The 16,737-nt window shown below is 39.6% G+C and overlaps 1 protein-coding gene and 1 long non-coding RNA gene across 6 annotated transcripts in view; one reads left to right on the top strand and one right to left on the bottom strand.

The window, feature by feature from the left end:
* Positions 1 to 16,737, top strand: part of ATP6V0A1 (ATPase H+ transporting V0 subunit a1) — a 58,209-nt gene that overhangs the window by 16,027 nt on the left and 25,445 nt on the right. For 4 of the 5 annotated variants that reach the window (XM_079132787.1, XM_079132791.1, XM_079132788.1 and 1 more), the window contains exons 6-12: positions 5,007 to 5,110; positions 5,446 to 5,572; positions 7,595 to 7,677; positions 9,088 to 9,181; positions 11,767 to 11,979; positions 14,463 to 14,613; positions 16,409 to 16,548. In XM_079132787.1, coding sequence (XP_078988913.1) covers positions 5,007 to 5,110; positions 5,446 to 5,572; positions 7,595 to 7,677; positions 9,088 to 9,181; positions 11,767 to 11,979; positions 14,463 to 14,613; positions 16,409 to 16,548 — 912 coding nt within the window. The remainder of the gene's footprint in view (positions 1 to 5,006; positions 5,111 to 5,445; positions 5,573 to 7,594; positions 7,678 to 9,087; positions 9,182 to 11,766; positions 11,980 to 14,462; positions 14,614 to 16,408; positions 16,549 to 16,737) is intronic. The other variant, XM_079132789.1, reaches the window with a different exon arrangement.
* Positions 1 to 16,737, bottom strand: part of LOC306657165 — a 50,063-nt gene that overhangs the window by 15,482 nt on the left and 17,844 nt on the right. Inside the window, exon 2 of the long non-coding RNA XR_013762715.1 lies at positions 10,512 to 10,575. This is a non-coding gene — a long non-coding RNA (uncharacterized lncRNA). The remainder of the gene's footprint in view (positions 1 to 10,511; positions 10,576 to 16,737) is intronic.

Raw genomic sequence — 16,737 nt, 5'->3', positions numbered from 1 at the left:
TGTGGAGGCAAAGAATGGTGGCAAAGCTCATGTGAATTTAATTTCCTGGTCCTTCCAAGAATCAGAATCTGGCTGTATATCAACAGAGGTTTGGTGTGAATTTTCAGTTTGCTCACCATGTTGAGAATTTTGAGACTGGTGTAATGTCTTTCCCTAGTCCCCAGTATCATTGCATTAGAGGGTGTGGGACTATGTGATTAACTCCTTTAAGTGTTTTAAGACCTTTTGCAACAGGCATGTGTTTCAGTGAACAAATGAATGTGGAATTCCAGTATGCTCACCACCTAAACATTATTATATTCTTATTCGTTAATTCCCTGAGCTTATAACACACCCTTACTCTTTGTGAAGTACAGTTAGTCCTATTATGAAATATCCTGAGCTAGTGCTCCATATGCTCATAGATGGGTTCTTTCCTAAACATGTCTGAGTGGCTGTCCACAGATCCAGTCTATACCTGACCTCATAGTCAAAGCTCCCCTACTTTTAGCATCATCTTGAGCTTATTTCTTTTATCTTCAGGTTTTTTTCTCCATCATATGTGACCTTTAGTTCACTATTGGGATATTGCTGTGATATATGAAAATATCTTTCATGACCTCCTGAGTTTAAGGATTAGAGGAAGCTTCTTATTCTGGTTAAATCTTTATAAAAAAATGTATTTATTATTATTTTTTGGGATACTGGTGATTGAACTCAGCAGTACTCAACCACTGAGCCACATCCTCAGCCCGATTTTGTATTTTATTTAGAGACAGGTTCTCACTGAGTTGCTTAGTATCTTGCTTTTGCTGAGGCTGGTTTTGAACTCTTAATCCTCCTGCCTCAGCTTCCCAAGCATGCCTCACCATGCCCAGCTCTTCTGGTTAATTTTGAGAGAAATTCTGAATAAAAACTCATAACTGGACAAATGAGCTCCCTTAAGGGAAGTAGTTATTTAAGCTACTAATTTTTTTTTTTTTTCAATACTGGGAATTGAACCAAGGGCTTCACACATTCTAGACAAGTACTGTAGCACTGAGCTATATCCCCAGCCTTTTTTTTTTTTTTTTAAACTTAATTTAATTATTTATTTTTTTGGTACCGGGAATTGAACCCAAGTGTACTTAGCTACTGAGCCACATCCCCAGCCCTTTTTATTTTTTATTTTGAAACAGGGTCTCCCTAAGTTGCTGAGGCTGGCCTTGAACTTCTGATCCTCTTGCCTTACCCTGTGGAATAGCTGGGATTACAAATGTGTGCAATTGCCCGTGACTAAGTTACTAATTTAAAAAAAGAGTAAAAATAAACTAAGAGAACTACTTGGAAAGATGATATACGATTTAAAAATTCTAAGTTAGGGGTTTAGGAATTTTATTTTGTGCTTACTAAATCAAAACATTAAATGCCCATCCTGAGAAAGCAGATTCATGATCCTCGTGTCCTTCTTGACCTTTCCATGGTGAATTTCTTTCACTTTCCTGTTTGTACAAAACTCTTTTCCCCAGTCTCTCAAAGTACTTTGAGCACAAGGCCTTGACCATGAGAGCTTCTCCCACTGCCTTTGCCATCAGTTCCCCTTTCATTCCTGATACTCACAGCAGTGCCCAGAGGCTTCTGGCAAAAATCACTCTGCCTTTTCTCTCCAAGTGCACTGTCAACACTGTGCCCATTCTTGCCACTATTTCAAGCCTCAGTCAGGTCCCTTTCCATAGACTTTGCCCTGCTGCTGCTGGGCCTCACAGAGTGGTCACGTGTGCATGCAAGTGCACATTAAATAATGCAAAAGGTGAGCAAACTTGGGACCCTCAAATATTGAAAACTGAGATTTCATGAGATTTTCTTCCATGCCTGAAATTGCGGTGTTTGCAAATGGCCTAAAACACTACTAATTGCAAACTTTTCTTTTTAATAATTGGGTGAATGTGTAATTAATAATGAGTTAGCAGAAAATGGCTAAATCAGGGTGATTCTTTTTCCTATTTAGGCATATGAGTTATATTGGCAGGGTGTTTAGTGAAGGAAAAGTAAATATATATTGAATAGTCTTACTATTTAAGATGATTACAAATCAACGTAGCCATTCTTATCCAGAGCATTTAAAATGACTTGTTAATGATTATCCTTTTCTCAGTCTTCTTGCTTATGAAGAGCTGTAAGAGCTGGAGAGATTTCTCTGCATCTTTTACCATAAGCACCATAACATATGAGAACGTAAAGAAGACTGGAAAAGTAATGGTTAATGGCATGCAGATCCCTGCCTTCCTTTCCTTCTGAGTTTTCCATCCATCTGCTTTCTTTATTTTCCTTAACCATCTGCCATCTCCTTTTAGGGCTGGGGTGAATACCTTAAGTGATGAAATATAATTTCTTTCTTCATGTAGATGGAAGGTAAAAGTGTTTACTTTTAGTAATTGATGTAGCTGGCCTGGATGTGCTGCTTATTACTTAAATGCTATAGAAACAGAACCAAAGTTTGTTCTACTTATTTTAAGACATGGTTTTCAGCATTCTAAATGGGGCAGGGAAACTCAGTAGAACATAGCAAATAATTTAGAGAAACAGTGGTAATATTACTATTGTTATTAGAGAACCCAGGTTCTCTGTGATTTAAGGTTTTTTTTTGTTGTTGTTGTTTTGTTTTTTTTTGGTACAAGGGAGTGAACTCTCAGGGGCACTCGACCACTGAACTACTCCTCAGCCCTATTTTGTATTTTATTTAGAGACAGGGTCTCACTGAGTTGCTTAGTGCCTTGCTTTTTGCTGAGTCTGGCTTTGAACTTGAGGTCCTCCTGCCTCAGCCTTCCCAGTTACTGGGATTTCAGGCATGCACCACTGTGCCCGGCTGAATTTTTTTGATGCCTAACAACATGCTTTCTATTTAAAATACCCTTAGTTAGTGGGTCTGGTTCTCCTAGTTTCCCATCAGGCATAATTAAATTATGAATTTTAAAGTTTCTAAGACTTGGTATTCTTAATATCAAGTAGTGAAATTAGTGTTTAGAATATTGAAGTTTCTGCTTAATTTTAATTCTGTTGCTTTTATTCTTGGAGAGTCTCATATATAGTCTTTGGAGTAGTATGGTTGCTACATGCTGTTTGTTGTTCTATCATTTGTCATCTTTAGGATGCATGTATTTGTACTGTGTCTGATGTTTGGGATTTACTTAAACCAGGTTCTGTGAACCACACAGGCACATGGAGGGAGTCTTGTGAGTTGCACTCTGTTTCACTGTTTTTTGCCAAATGATATTCCAGGAACATGTTGAAATGTCATCTGATCTGCACAAAAAAAATTGCTTATAGTCAGCCTATTTTGAAATAGAAACAACAAGAATCCCATTTTTCCTCATGATGGCAGATGGCAACCAGTCGTTCCCATTATCTCATTTTAGTTTCTAAGTCATAACAGAATTTTTTTGCCCTGCTGGTGTGCCTTCTTTTTTTTTTTTTTTTTTTTTTTTTTCCCCTTGATTAGCCTTGATCCTTACTTCCCAAAACAGTTGCTTTCACTTTTTTATTTAGCCTTATCTGGTTTATACTTAGTATCCCCCTGCCTTGTTGCATATATGATCCTGTGACTTTATCAAGTGAGGTTCCCATGTGGCATTTTTTGATAACGTTGATAGGAATAGAGTCAAATTGAAATTTGTAATGAAAATGATAGAGGAAAAATTTTCCTTTTTGTTTTGCTTTTGAAAAAGATTGTTTTGGCTACTTCTAGTCTTTGGTCAAGCAATATGGAAGTTAAAGTTGGGGAGATCAAGCAGTGAAGTTGACTGGACTTTATTTTTGGAGGCAGCTTCTCTTTTCTGATGTGAGTAAAGCATGTATCAGGATGAGTTGGGTAGAGAGAGGTAAGGAGATATAGACCTCCATGTGGGAAGATCCTTCTCCTCCTTCATTGCATTGTATAAACTGTCATGGTGGAACTCATTTTAAATCTAACCAACTGCACCAGCCCGGGAGCTCTGGGTTAGGTTATTATCTGTTACTTTTTCTTCACTTTACTTGATTTTTTTTTTTTTTTTTTTTTTAATGGTACTGGGGATTGAACACAGGGGTAGTAGAGTTACATCCCCCAAACCTTTTTATTTTTTGAGACACGGTCTTACTGAGCTGCTGAGGCTGGGCTGGAACTTGTGATTCTCCTGCCTCAGCCTCCTGAGTGGCTGGGATTACAGGTGTGCGCCATCACACCTGACTTTCATTTGATTCTCGAGCTATGATCTCAAGAATCCTTCCACTGTAAAACCTATATGAATCTTAAAAATATTCCTAGATTCCTGGTCAGAAGATAGGATGTTGAAATATGCAGTGAAGGCATAGGCCTGCCTAGGTATTGTGCTTCTTATCCTTTTGAAGAAAGAAATACTCTTTAAGTCCCATGCTTTAGGGCATTCTATATGTGACTGTGCTGAGTTTTCATAGTCTGAATTTCTAAAGGTCTGGAAAACTTAGATGTCTTGGAGATACTCCTCTGTCTTTCTCCAGATCATACCATGTTCAAGACAGTGACAGTGCCTTGTTTCTCACTTGGAAAGTGACTCCACCTTCAAGTTTGTCATATGGGGCAAATTCTAGGCATTTTGTAGCTGCCTAGAAATTAAATATTAAGAATATCCTCTGTGTACTACACTTTTGTTCAAAAGAGAGAGACATTTCAACTTCCTGTCCATAAGTAAAGGTATTTTCCTGGCACTTTCATATTTCATTCAGGGAAACATCAGAGAGAAAATGGCTTCCACCAAGTAACAGATTTATACATGTCACCATCACTTAATGTTTTTCTTTTGTTCCTCATTTCTGAAACCATTTGCCCAGATGCTTTACTGGGGCAATTATGCTTTCTTTACCTCATGTTTATTTTCTTTGTTTTCTTCCCTTGTTCCTTTTTTTTTTTTTTGGGTGTGTCTTATCTTTTGGTGTCCCTTCTCCCATCTTCATTTTCTGAAAGTCTCCTGGTTCCTCGTTCCCTGCATGCCACTAACTATTTTCATTAGATATTAATTGATTTGTGAATTCAGGCTGAATTGCATCATCAGCAGATGGCGGATCCAGACCTGTTGGAAGAGTCTTCATCCCTGTTGGAGCCAAGTGAGATGGGAAGAGGCACGCCTCTACGACTTGGGTAAGTACCGCGTCAGCCTTACCTTCTCAGTCGGGTCATGTTCATCCTTGCTGTTCAAAAGAGCAATGAGGCTAGGAGTTCACTCGCTACAAGGAAGTGCTACCTTCTGATCCTTTTGAGAGGTGTTTCTGAGTCTTTTTGGATTGAGTTGTCTGTGAAACCTCTTCTGGGTCTGGAAGTACAGTCAGGAATAAGGCTCTGGCAGCCCTTTTGACATAACAACAGATAGTCTCCTGTGTTTAATCTTTGCCTCTTTCTCACTTTCCTTTTTCTCAAAACCTCCCATCCCTTGACATGAAATAGAATTCCTAATCTGGTTTTTCTTCTGCCCACAGATTCGTGGCTGGTGTGATTAATCGGGAGCGTATCCCTACTTTTGAACGCATGCTATGGCGAGTATGCCGAGGGAATGTGTTCCTGAGACAGGCTGAAATCGAGAACCCCCTGGAGGATCCTGTGACTGTAAGACAAGGAAATTGCATCCTGTGGAATAGGTCTTGTAAAGGGTGCCCAGACTAGTAGCATAGCATGGTGCCACCTGGATCCTACCCTTCCACAGAGTATCCCTTGTGTTTACCCCTGTTTTGATCTGAGAACTTGAAGGACTGCTTTGGTATAACTCTCACTTTGTGTGTATCTAATATACACAAGACGTATACATTATTTTCAGCCTTTACCCAAATATGCTTTTTTCCAATTACTTTAAACTTTAATTGTATATATTTCCTATTACTAGTCTGGGACTGAAAGAAAATTTGCCTTATTTAAAAATTAACTTAAAGCAAATCATCTTGTTCCAAATTTGGTCATATTCATGCATAAAAGAAGAGATTTCCTAAACTGATCTTTATAAGCTTGTGAAATTTTATGTGGTAAGATTTTATTGTTTACTTGTTTGTTGGAAAAATCAGAAACTTAGTCTAAAAATATTTATTGTAGCCAAGCCTGGTGGCACACACTTGTAATCCCAGCAATTTGGGAGGTTGAGGCAGGAGGATTGTGAGTTCAAAGCCAGCCTCAGCAATTTAGTTAGGTCCTAAGCAACTTAGGGAGACCTTGTCTCTAAATAAAATAAAAAAATACATAAAATCTGTAAGATAGGATGATCTTTCCCATCTAGTGCTTTGGAAAATAGGAGCAGCCTAACATCTTGGCATTTTGACATAATGGGACAGCATTCATAACCTAAATCTACATGAGCATGATGGGTCCTGATTTCAGGGATTATAAGCAAAGGCTAAATGTATTGCAAAAATTTTCATGTCATTTTTGTATTAGTGTTATTTAGAAGTCTAGAGTTGGTTTTTCTGTTCTAGATTATTTTAGGAATTTCTTAAATTAGTATTCTTTATTTTACCTAAGAAGAGATTGAATTTTGAGCTTTCTCAGATTGGTTGAATAGTACAACTATTTTATGACTTTTATTCTCCATACTGAGTAGGATTGTGGTGATATTTAGAGTGAATCACTTTACCTTGGGGGGGTACAGTGTGAGTCTTACTGAAGACACTTGTGTTGTGGAAACATTGTAATCTTCAGTCACACCTAATATGGAGCTGTTCTCTGGAATATTCAGTCAAGTTTCCTCTTGGCAATAGAAAGGTTATATTATCAACAAATCCAGGAAAGGGGAGGGCTGATATCTATAACAGAGCAGCTGCAGGAAGAATAGACCCCAGGAGAGCCTTCAGACGTTGTTTCCTCCACAGTGCTAGGAATTGAACCCAGAGCCTCACCACACATGCTGGGGAGGTGCTCTACCACTGAGCTACATCCCCAACCCTAAAGTTAAGACTCTTGAGCATAACTTTCTTCACTTCTTTTATCCTTCTAAAGTTTTGTTTTTTATTGTAAAAGCAGTACATACTCTGAGTATGAGAAACTACAGATAGCCAGAGATAGTCCTAGTTAGCACCATGTATACCTTATCTTTTTCTGATCTTTCCTTCTAGTCCTTGTATCATATTTTAGGTGTAAATTTGGTATTTGGGATTGATTTCCTATCCCCCTTTCCCACTGGGTCTAAATTAGCATGAGTCAATCATGATTCATGATTCATCAACATTCTCCCCAGTGACTCAGTTCCTTATACTTATTCAGCCCCCTTTTTCTGGAACTTTCTAAGCCCCAGAACAGATGGGACTGGCTTCCTTCTCTTTCTTCCCTGCTATACTTTTGTCATTCAGGGCATATAAGATTTAAAGTTGCATTGGAAAATAAATTTAAATTGTGCTAATTGTGCTTCTCTATCAAGTTTCTGGTTATGTTTAAAAACAAATTGGGAAAGATTTTTGTGAATTAGAGATTATAGGACAGCTCTTCTCTTAATGAAGCTTAACCTCTTTAAGTAGTGGTTAAAGTACAGGCTGACCATATCCTTAAAGGATTACTTTTATTCTTTTATTGTACAGAATGTTAGTTGTTTAAAATATTTTCACCCAGATTTAGAGGTCTGAACTCTTGGTTTTTGCTTCTGGGGCCTAGGGTGACTACGTGCACAAGTCTGTGTTTATCATTTTCTTCCAAGGCGATCAGCTGAAAAACAGAGTCAAGAAAATCTGTGAAGGGTAAGAGAGACCTGCCTCCACCCCATATGGCACAGCTGTGTTACTTAACTGTTGAGCCTTAGGATTCAGAATAGTGAAGTGCAGATTGTATTTTAAACCATTAGGAATAGTCCAAACTGGGCACGGTGGTTCATGCCTATTATCTCATCTGCTCAGGAAACTAAGATGGGAGGATCACAAATTTGAGGCCAGCCTCAGCAGTTCAGAAAGAACTCTGCCTCAAAATAAAAAGGGATGGGGTGGGGGCATAAATAAGTGGTAGATCAATTGCATAGCCATGTGCAAGACCCTGGGTTTAATCCCTAGTACTGCCCCAAATAAAAGAAGAAGAAGGAGGGGAAAAAAAAAAAAAAATAGCCAAGTCCACTATTTCAAAAAAATAGCCAAAACCACTATTTCAAGCATTGGCGTGGTGGCACACACCTGTAATCCCAGCAGCTTGAGAGACTGAGGCAGGAGGATCAAGCATTCAAAGCCAGCCTCAGCAACTTAGGCCCTAAGCAACTCATTGAGACCCTGTCTCTAAATAAACAACAATAACAACAAAAACAAAACCCACCACAGTTTCATCTGGGTACAATGGTACATGCCTGTAATCCCAGCTATTTGGGAGGTTGAGACTGGAGGATTGCAAGCTTGGAGCCAGCCTTAGCAACTTAGCAAAGGTCCTGTCTCAAAATAAATAGGGCTGGGGATACAGCTCAGTGATAAAGTATCCCTGGGTTCAGTCCCCAGTACTTCAAAACAAAACTCCACAATGTCCTGGGGCTATGCATGTGACTCAGTGGTAGAATGTGGAGTGCAAGCACAAGGCCTTGAGTTCAGTCCCCAGCACCACAAAACAAAAATAGTTTCCTTTATTTTGGGACACAGGATCCACAGACCACTGTAGTGCCACAGACACTGTGGCCTTAGATTTTCTAAAATTTGCCTTATAAGCAGAATTTTTTTCCATTCCATTTTTCTCCAGTGGTTTACAGTATAATTTGTTTAATTTTTTTTTTTTTTAAAGTCTCAGGGAAATTTCATAGCTATAGAGAATGTCAAAATAATTCAACTATTTTCAACTATTGTTGGGTGTGGTGACATGTACCTGTAATCTTGGGTACATGGGAGGCTGAGGCTGGAGGATCACAAGTTTGAGGCCAGACTGGGAAACTTAGCAAGACCCTGTTTCAAAGAAGAAGGAAAAAAAAAAAAAAAAACAGGACTGGGGATGTGCCCAAGTATAGAGTGTCCCTGAGTTCAATCCCCAGTACCTGCCCCCTCCCTACCACACAAAGAGTTCAAATGATATTGTTCTACCTACAGGCCAGTTAACAGAAATAATTAGTGTTGGTTAACTCATCAGTCTGCCTTAATCATATTTAGAAACTTCAATATTTCTAAGGCTGCATCTGTACATTCCAGGTTCCGAGCCTCACTCTATCCCTGTCCTGAGACACCACAGGAGAGGAAAGAAATGGCTTCTGGAGTCAATACCAGGATTGACGATCTCCAAATGGTACACAGAGGATCAGAGGGAATTTATTCATGTGAACTAACTATAGTGGAGGACCATTCTTCTTCAAACTGACAGTTTATTAGATACCTGTAGTAGTTCCGGATACCAAAAAAAGAAATGTCTTTGGGTACTAATCCCTTTGGGAGCTGGGGAAAGGCTCAGGGAATGACTGTTAAAAATAGCACTAGTCATCTGCAGACAAGACAGGAATGCTGTACATCTGGAGTCTTTGTTACTTAGAGTATTCAAGTCCTTTCTACCTCATGAGTCTGAAATATTTTTTATAATAAAAGGAAAAAGTATGCTTTCTTAAGAAAGAAAGTCTAATACTCCAAAAGTAATATAAAGCCAGTTTTGCCCTCACTCTCTACTCCCCAGGCATCCACTCTCAACAGCATGGCTATACTTCTGGTCAACGCAATCTTAATCACACAGTCCATCTGTCCAAAGAACCCTGGTATGCCTTTTGAATCCAAGAAGTGATTGAGTTAGATTTTTACCAGATCACAGTGTGTGTGGTTTGTGTACATCATGGTCAACACAGTGTTCTAAGGAAGCAGTTTATGTGTAATGGTTTATGGAAGGAAAGAGTAAGTCCCTGGGGCTTCTTCCCTCTTGAAAGAAGGAATGTGATGATTGCTTCCTTTGAATCATGTCTCATCCCAAAGGCAGTTCTTTTAGCAGTGGCAAAATTGTTAAAGATATATAATAATTCCCATTTCAATTCCCTTTCAGATCTTTCCCTTCTACCCCATTTTATATGACCCACTTTATATGACAGTAACTTTGCGGTAGTGAGCTCTTTTGAGATAAGCTTGTCAGTTCAATCAGAGGAACAGTTTTTTAGAATTGCTGGTGGATGATAGTCAGTGTCAACACATTCTGGTGTTTAGGGTTGTTTGATCTCTTTTAGGGTTTTTAGGTAGATTTAAAGAGCATGTACAGTAGTCATTATAAATGACTAGAACTTGACTTTTTTTTCTTTTCAGTACTGAGGGTTTAAACCCAGGGCTTTGCACATGGTAGACAAGTGCTCTACAACTTAGCTACATTCTCTACCCTAAAATTTGATTTTTAAAAATTCAATTGCAACTGGGTGTGGTGGTACATGCCTGAAATCCCAATAACTCAGAAGACTGTGATAGAAGGATTACAAATTCAAAGCCTGCCTCAGCAACTTAGTGAGGCCCTAAGCAACTTAGAGATACCTTGTCTCAAAATAAAAACTAAAAAGATGTGGGGGATGTGACTCAGTGGTGAAGCATTCCCGCGTTTAATGCCCAGTACCTCCCCCCCCCCAAAAAAAAAAAAATCCAGTTGTAGCACTTACCTAGTATGTGTGAAGCCATGGATTTGATCCCCATCACAGGGTGTGAAAATCCAGGAACTGAAACCTTAAAAAAGAAATTGAATACCAAGGAGTAGGATGGGGAAAGAGAAAAGCCAATAGAACATTGGTTGGACACGTATTTAGTATCCTATCAGAAGTTGTAATAGTAATTGTGCAATAGTCCACAACAAGAAGAGAAAGTAACTATCCTAAAATGACTTAAGTTTCCCTAGCATACGTGGTCGTTTTCTTTTTTTTTTAAACCTCTCTATGGAAGTCATCCTCCTCGTGCAAGACAGTTTTCAGGGAATAGTTGCTGCTTTGTTCTGAACTAATGTGAAGAACATTAACATGATTTGTATGGAGCTATTTCCTCTTTAAAGAAATGTGCAGATTTAACATGGATTCTCATATAGAAATATGGAGAGTGGATCGTTTACCCAATTCCTTCTAGGTGGAGCAGTGAGCTTAGCCTCTCTTCTGCTCCTGAAATCTTAAATATTGGTGATTAAACAAGGCAATGAAATTAATGAAATTTAAAATGTCCCTGCATCTTCCTCTGAGAGAAATCTCCTAGTTTCCAAAGGCTCAACACAGAAACTATTTTCCTCCCCAGAATCCTACCTAAAGGGTAAATAAAACCTTATTGGCCCCTTGATGGCAGTGGTGTATGGCAGCCCAGATCCCTCTGGGGACTGTGGGTGCTCCTGGTATTAGAGTGCCTTCTGGCTAATATTTCCAACATAGGCAGGTGATCAGCCCTGCCTCTTTCCCATGTTCCCTGATGCTGTTGCACGTGCAAGGCATTCTTCAATTTGCTGTTCTTGAATGTTTGTTTATAATTTTCAAACCCCTGGGCCTGTGTAGTCCACTTTGAGTTCAGGCTCCACGGAAAAGTCACTGTTCTTTAACAAGCAAAAATGAGTAAAGGCCAGATACCTACATTTATTATGCCTTGGATTGGTGTTAAGATTGAATATTGAGAGAAAAACTGAATGATATTTCCTCAGGTATCTCTTCAACTTGAAGCTAAATGAAAATGAATATTAGTAACTACAACTCTTTTTTTTTTTTTTTTTAAATAATTGGATTACTGCCCCTGCTCCCCTGCCCCACAAAAAAATTTAACTAGAGGAAGAATAAAATAGTTCCCTGGAAACCTGTTTTTGAAGACTGTGCTCCTTTGCCATTCATATCCTGAGATCTAATACTAGTGTTAGAAGGATACCTCATCTGTTCCCATCTCTGCTAAAAGGTTCTGAATCAAACAGAGGATCACCGCCAGAGGGTTCTGCAGGCAGCTGCTAAGAATATCCGGGTCTGGTTCATCAAAGTGCGGAAGATGAAGGCTATCTACCACACCCTGAACCTGTGCAACATAGATGTGACCCAGAAGTGCCTGATTGCAGAGGTCTGGTGCCCGGTCACCGACCTCGACTCCATCCAGTTCGCACTTAGAAGGGGCACGGTGAGTTCCCAAGCTAGCATAAAGCTTGCATCCAGGAAGAGAGGGTTCCATCACTAGTAACATTAACCACTTTCATTTATGTGGCATTTTAACTTTCAGAGTTCTTTAATGTATTCTTCTTATATCCTGACAGTACATTTCATAGCCTAGAGTACTATCATTTTTACAAATGTGGAAATTGCAGTTCATTAAGGTGAAATGATTTGGTTATATACCTATGATTTTTCAGGGTAGCTCATGACTAGAACATTAGTTTCTTGACCCACAATCTATTTAACTTTCTGAACGGTAGTTAATTAGAGCAGTTGCTCTAAGACACTGATCTAAGGGTCTGGAGGGGCACAGAGATGTATAAAACATGCTTTAAGTATTATGCTGCTTATAAGGAAATAATGATGTGCAAATATACCAGACAGTCTGCTGAGTGGCATATGTATGTGGAGGGAGGGTGGAGCATTGCTAACTAATGTGATTAGAAAAGGCTTCAAAAAAAGTAGCATTTCAGGCTGGGGAGATAGTTGGTAGAGTGTTTGCCTCACAAGCACAAGGCCCTGGGTTCAATCCCCAGCACCACCAAAAAAAAAAAGCATTTGTCAGGGCTCAGAGTGTTGCTCAGTGGAATGTTTGTTTAGCAGTTGTGAGCCCCTGGGCTCAGTCCCCAGCACTACCAAAAAACAAAACAGCAACAATAAATTTTAAAAGATGACATTTGATTAGGGCTTTGGATTAGATATTAATCATTAATAGCAAAGAAAACAGTGCTGAATGTGGTAGAGCATGCCTGTAATCCCAGTGGCTCAGGAGGCTAAGACAGGAGGATTGCAAGTTTGAAACCAACCTCAGCGTTTAGCAAGGCCCTAAGCAACTCAGTTATTGAGCAGAGAAGGGATGTGATCAAAGCAGTTTTCAAAAGAGTAATCCACTAATAGTAGCAAGGAGTGGAAAGATCCTATAGTTGGGCAGCCAGTCAGGAGTTCACTGTGGAGTAAGTGCTGTAGACCACCAGGGCAGGACTTGATAATGGGAAGAAAATATATGGATTTGTGAGACGTTTCTCAAGGAAAAAAATCTGTAGTACTCTTGGTTTCTATCAAGGTACAGTACAAGAGAAATAATTAAAAACGTTTCTCAGGCACCAAAGCTGTGGGGCTCAGAGAATTCGGGTTCTATTCATGGAAGAGAATTTTCTTGATAGGGGAGGATGTTATGTCATCCTCGGTTATGTCACACTGAGACGCTTGGTAGAAATCCACACAGAAATGTCAAGCAGACAATGGGACAGAACTAGAGATGGGAGTCTTGAGAGTAGAAAGGCTGAGACGTTCCAGAGAGAGATCAGAAAACAAGAAGCCCTTGGGACCTGCAGTGTTACCAGGTAGGGGAGAAAGCCAGCAAAGAGAGGGGAGCAGGAGGGGGCTGCTAAGGGAGAGAGGAGGAAGAGCTCCCCTGCTATGCCTGCACCTGGCAGAGAGGGCCTTTGCCTCTGGTGGTGAACCCGGCACTTCGAAGGAAAATGCTTTGAAGGAGAATGTGGGGCTAGACTGCAGGGTCAGGGAATGAAGGAAAGGTGGTGGAAGAGAGGCAGAGTGTGCTTTGCCTTTTTCAGAGGAGGAGGAGAGAACGGCAGTACTCACAGAAAGGCAGGTGTGGAGGAGGTTCCATGTTTTCATCAGTTACACATTTTAGAGTTTTGTTTTTTTTTTTTTTTTTTTAGTTGTAGATGGACATAATGTCTTTGTTTTCTTTATTTATGCGGTGCTGAGGATCGAATCCAGTGCCCATGCATACGAGGCAAGTGCTGTATCACTGAGCCACAACCCACCCTACTCTCAAACTTCTGAGCTCAAGTGTTCCACCTGCCTCAGCTTATCAAGTGCTGAGACTACAGGCACATGCCACTGTGTTCAGTTTAAAGTTAAATTTTTTTTCACAGTAAGGATATACATCCCCAGACTTAGTTGAAATCTTCCATTATAAATTTATACTTAGTCCCAGTTTCTCAAAGATTGGGAAAGATAGCCTGTAGTCTTTTTTTTTTTTTTAATATGTATATATTTTTTAGTTGTACATGGGCATAATACCTATTTATTCATTTTTATGTGGTGCTGAGGATTGAACCCAGTGCCTCATGCGTGCCAGGCAAATGCTCTACCACTGAGCCACAACCCCAGCCCTTATAGTCTTTTTTTTTCCCCCATTAGATTTATTGAGATATAATTTACACAAAAGAAAATACAGGGCTGGGGTTGTGGCTTTGTGGTAGAGTGCTTGCCTAGCACGTGTGAGCACTGGGTTCAATTCTCAGCCCTGCATATAAGTAAATAAATAAAGGTCCATCAACAACTGACAAAAAATTAAAAAGAAAAGAAAAAACATAGATTTTATTTGTACAGTTTGATAAATCTTGATACATACATACACCCATATAGCCACCATAAGTAGGAGTATAATCTAATTTTGATACTTGTGCTGCTGTTTCCCAGGAACACAGTGGTTCTACTGTGCCCTCTATTCTGAACAGGATGCAGACAAACCAGACTCCTCCAACCTATAACAAAACCAACAAGTTCACATACGGCTTTCAAAACATAGTAGATGCTTATGGAATTGGGACTTACCGAGAGATAAACCCAGGTAAAAAGTTTGAATCATTTTCCTCTAGAAGTTTTTGTTTGTTTGAGTCTTTTTTAACACTTCACTTTAAATCCTGTTGAACAACTGGCTTAAAACTAAAGATTTTGGGGGCTGAGGTTGTGGCTCAGTGGTAGAGCACTTGGCCTAACATATGTGAGTCACTGGGTTAGATCCTTAGCACCACATAAAAATAAACAAATAAAACAGATATTGTGTCCATCTACAACTAAAAAGAAAAGAAAAATAACAAAGATTTTTGTCAAGACCTCAGCTTGTGTGTAATTCCTGTGAAGAGCTGCCCATTTGATGTAAGAAGCAGGTTTATCACCCCATGGCACTTGTTTTTCATTGTTTTGTTTGGGTACCAGGGATTGAACCCAGGGTGCTTAACTACGGAGCCACATCCCCAGCCCTTTTTATTTTGAGAGAGGGTGTCTCTAAGTTGCTTAGGCCTTGCTAAGTTTCTGAGACTGGCTTTGAACTTGCGATCCTTCTGCCTCGGCCTCCTGAATTGCCGGATTTACAGGAATGTATCAAAATGCCCAGCCAGATGGCACTTCTTTAAGAGCTTATTCGATTGGATTCTCTTTTTTTTGGTACCAGAGATTGAACTCAGGGGTCTTAACCACTGAGCCACATCCCCAGCCCTCCAGCCCTTTTTATCTTTTATTTTGGGACAGGGCCTTGCTAAGTTGCTTAGAGCCTTGCTAAGTTGCTGAGGCTGACTTTGAACTTGTAATGCCTCAGCCTGCCAAGCAACTGGGATTATAGACATGTGCCACCATGCCCAAGTTGGATTGGATTCTTGCATGTACCTTTACAGCCATAAAACACCCATCCTCTAGCAAACCATTTATAGCAACTGCCTTAAGAAAAATGTTTCTTCCAAGCCAGGCATGGTGGTGGCACATGCCTGTAATCCCAGTGGTTTGGGAGGCTGAGGCAGAAAGATTGCAAGTTAGAGTCCAGTCTGGACAACTTAGACTTTTCTCAAAATTTTTTAAAAATTTAAAAAGGCCTGGGGTTATAACTCAGTGGTAAAGCACCCCTGGGTTCAATTCTTAGTACCAAAAAAAAATAAATAAATAAAAACCACAAAAAACAATGCATACACACAAAAGAAAGAAAAGTGTTTCTCTAAGATGTCTTATATTTAAAAATGGCTTCCTTCTGTCTTCCCTGTTCCAAGGTTAGAAAGAGAAAATATAGTAGCTATTGATCGTTTTCACGATCATTTCTCTCCTCTGTTTGAAGAATTAATTATTAAATCAGGAGTCTGAGGGGCAGGGAGTGTGACTTAGAGCACTTTTATAGCATGTGTGAGGTCCCGGATTCAATCTCCAGCACTGCTTTAAAAAAAAGAGAGTTTGAGGATTCCTGTTCAGCTGAAGCCTTGTGCAGGACCTGCTCCTACTTTCAGGATCTTTTCCCCATTGCTTAGATGGTAGGTAGCTTCATTCTGCTCAGAAATGGGTTGCTCACAAAGAGAAGATAGCTGGAATGTCCTAGAGTAGTGTCCTAGGGGTAATGGAAGAAACGGCAGTGCTACCAGAACTACCTTTTCTTTCCTTGTTCTTAGTTTAAAATGTTAACCACTAGCACACATTCCATTAGCTTTTTTGTGAGGGTGTAGAGTTGCTGCCATGCAAGATCTTTCCTGAGAGTTCATCTCTTCAACAACCTGAGAATAAGCCACCTTATATTGATCTTAGAATATGGAGAAGAATGTGATATTTTTGGGAATCGTGCTTTCTTTTATGTACTTCGTGATTTTCTTTCTTTGGTTTCTTTGTAGCTCCATATACCATCATCACTTTCCCTTTTCTATTTGCTGTGATGTTTGGAGATTTTGGTCATGGCATTTTGATGACCCTTTTTGCTGTGTGGATGGTGTTAAGGGAGAGCCGAATCCTCTCCCAGAAGAATGAGAATGAGGTAATGTTTAAGTTACATCTGTACTGGACTTTAGTTTTTATAATTTCTCAGGTGTTCGTTGTAAAATTATGGTCTAAGAAGTCTTTTCTGCACAATTTATCAAAAGGGAATCAAGAATAAGTTTATTTTTAACAGCAGAGAGACCATGTGCTGTACAAGTGAATTTCTCTTAGCATTTGATCTCTACTT

Source organism: Sciurus vulgaris (genome assembly GCF_902686455.1).
Source record: "Sciurus vulgaris genome assembly, chromosome: 3".
Taxonomy (NCBI): domain Eukaryota; kingdom Metazoa; phylum Chordata; class Mammalia; order Rodentia; family Sciuridae; genus Sciurus; species Sciurus vulgaris.
The sequence above is the reverse complement of the archived record's forward strand: the minus strand, read 5'-3'. Positions and strand labels throughout refer to the sequence as shown.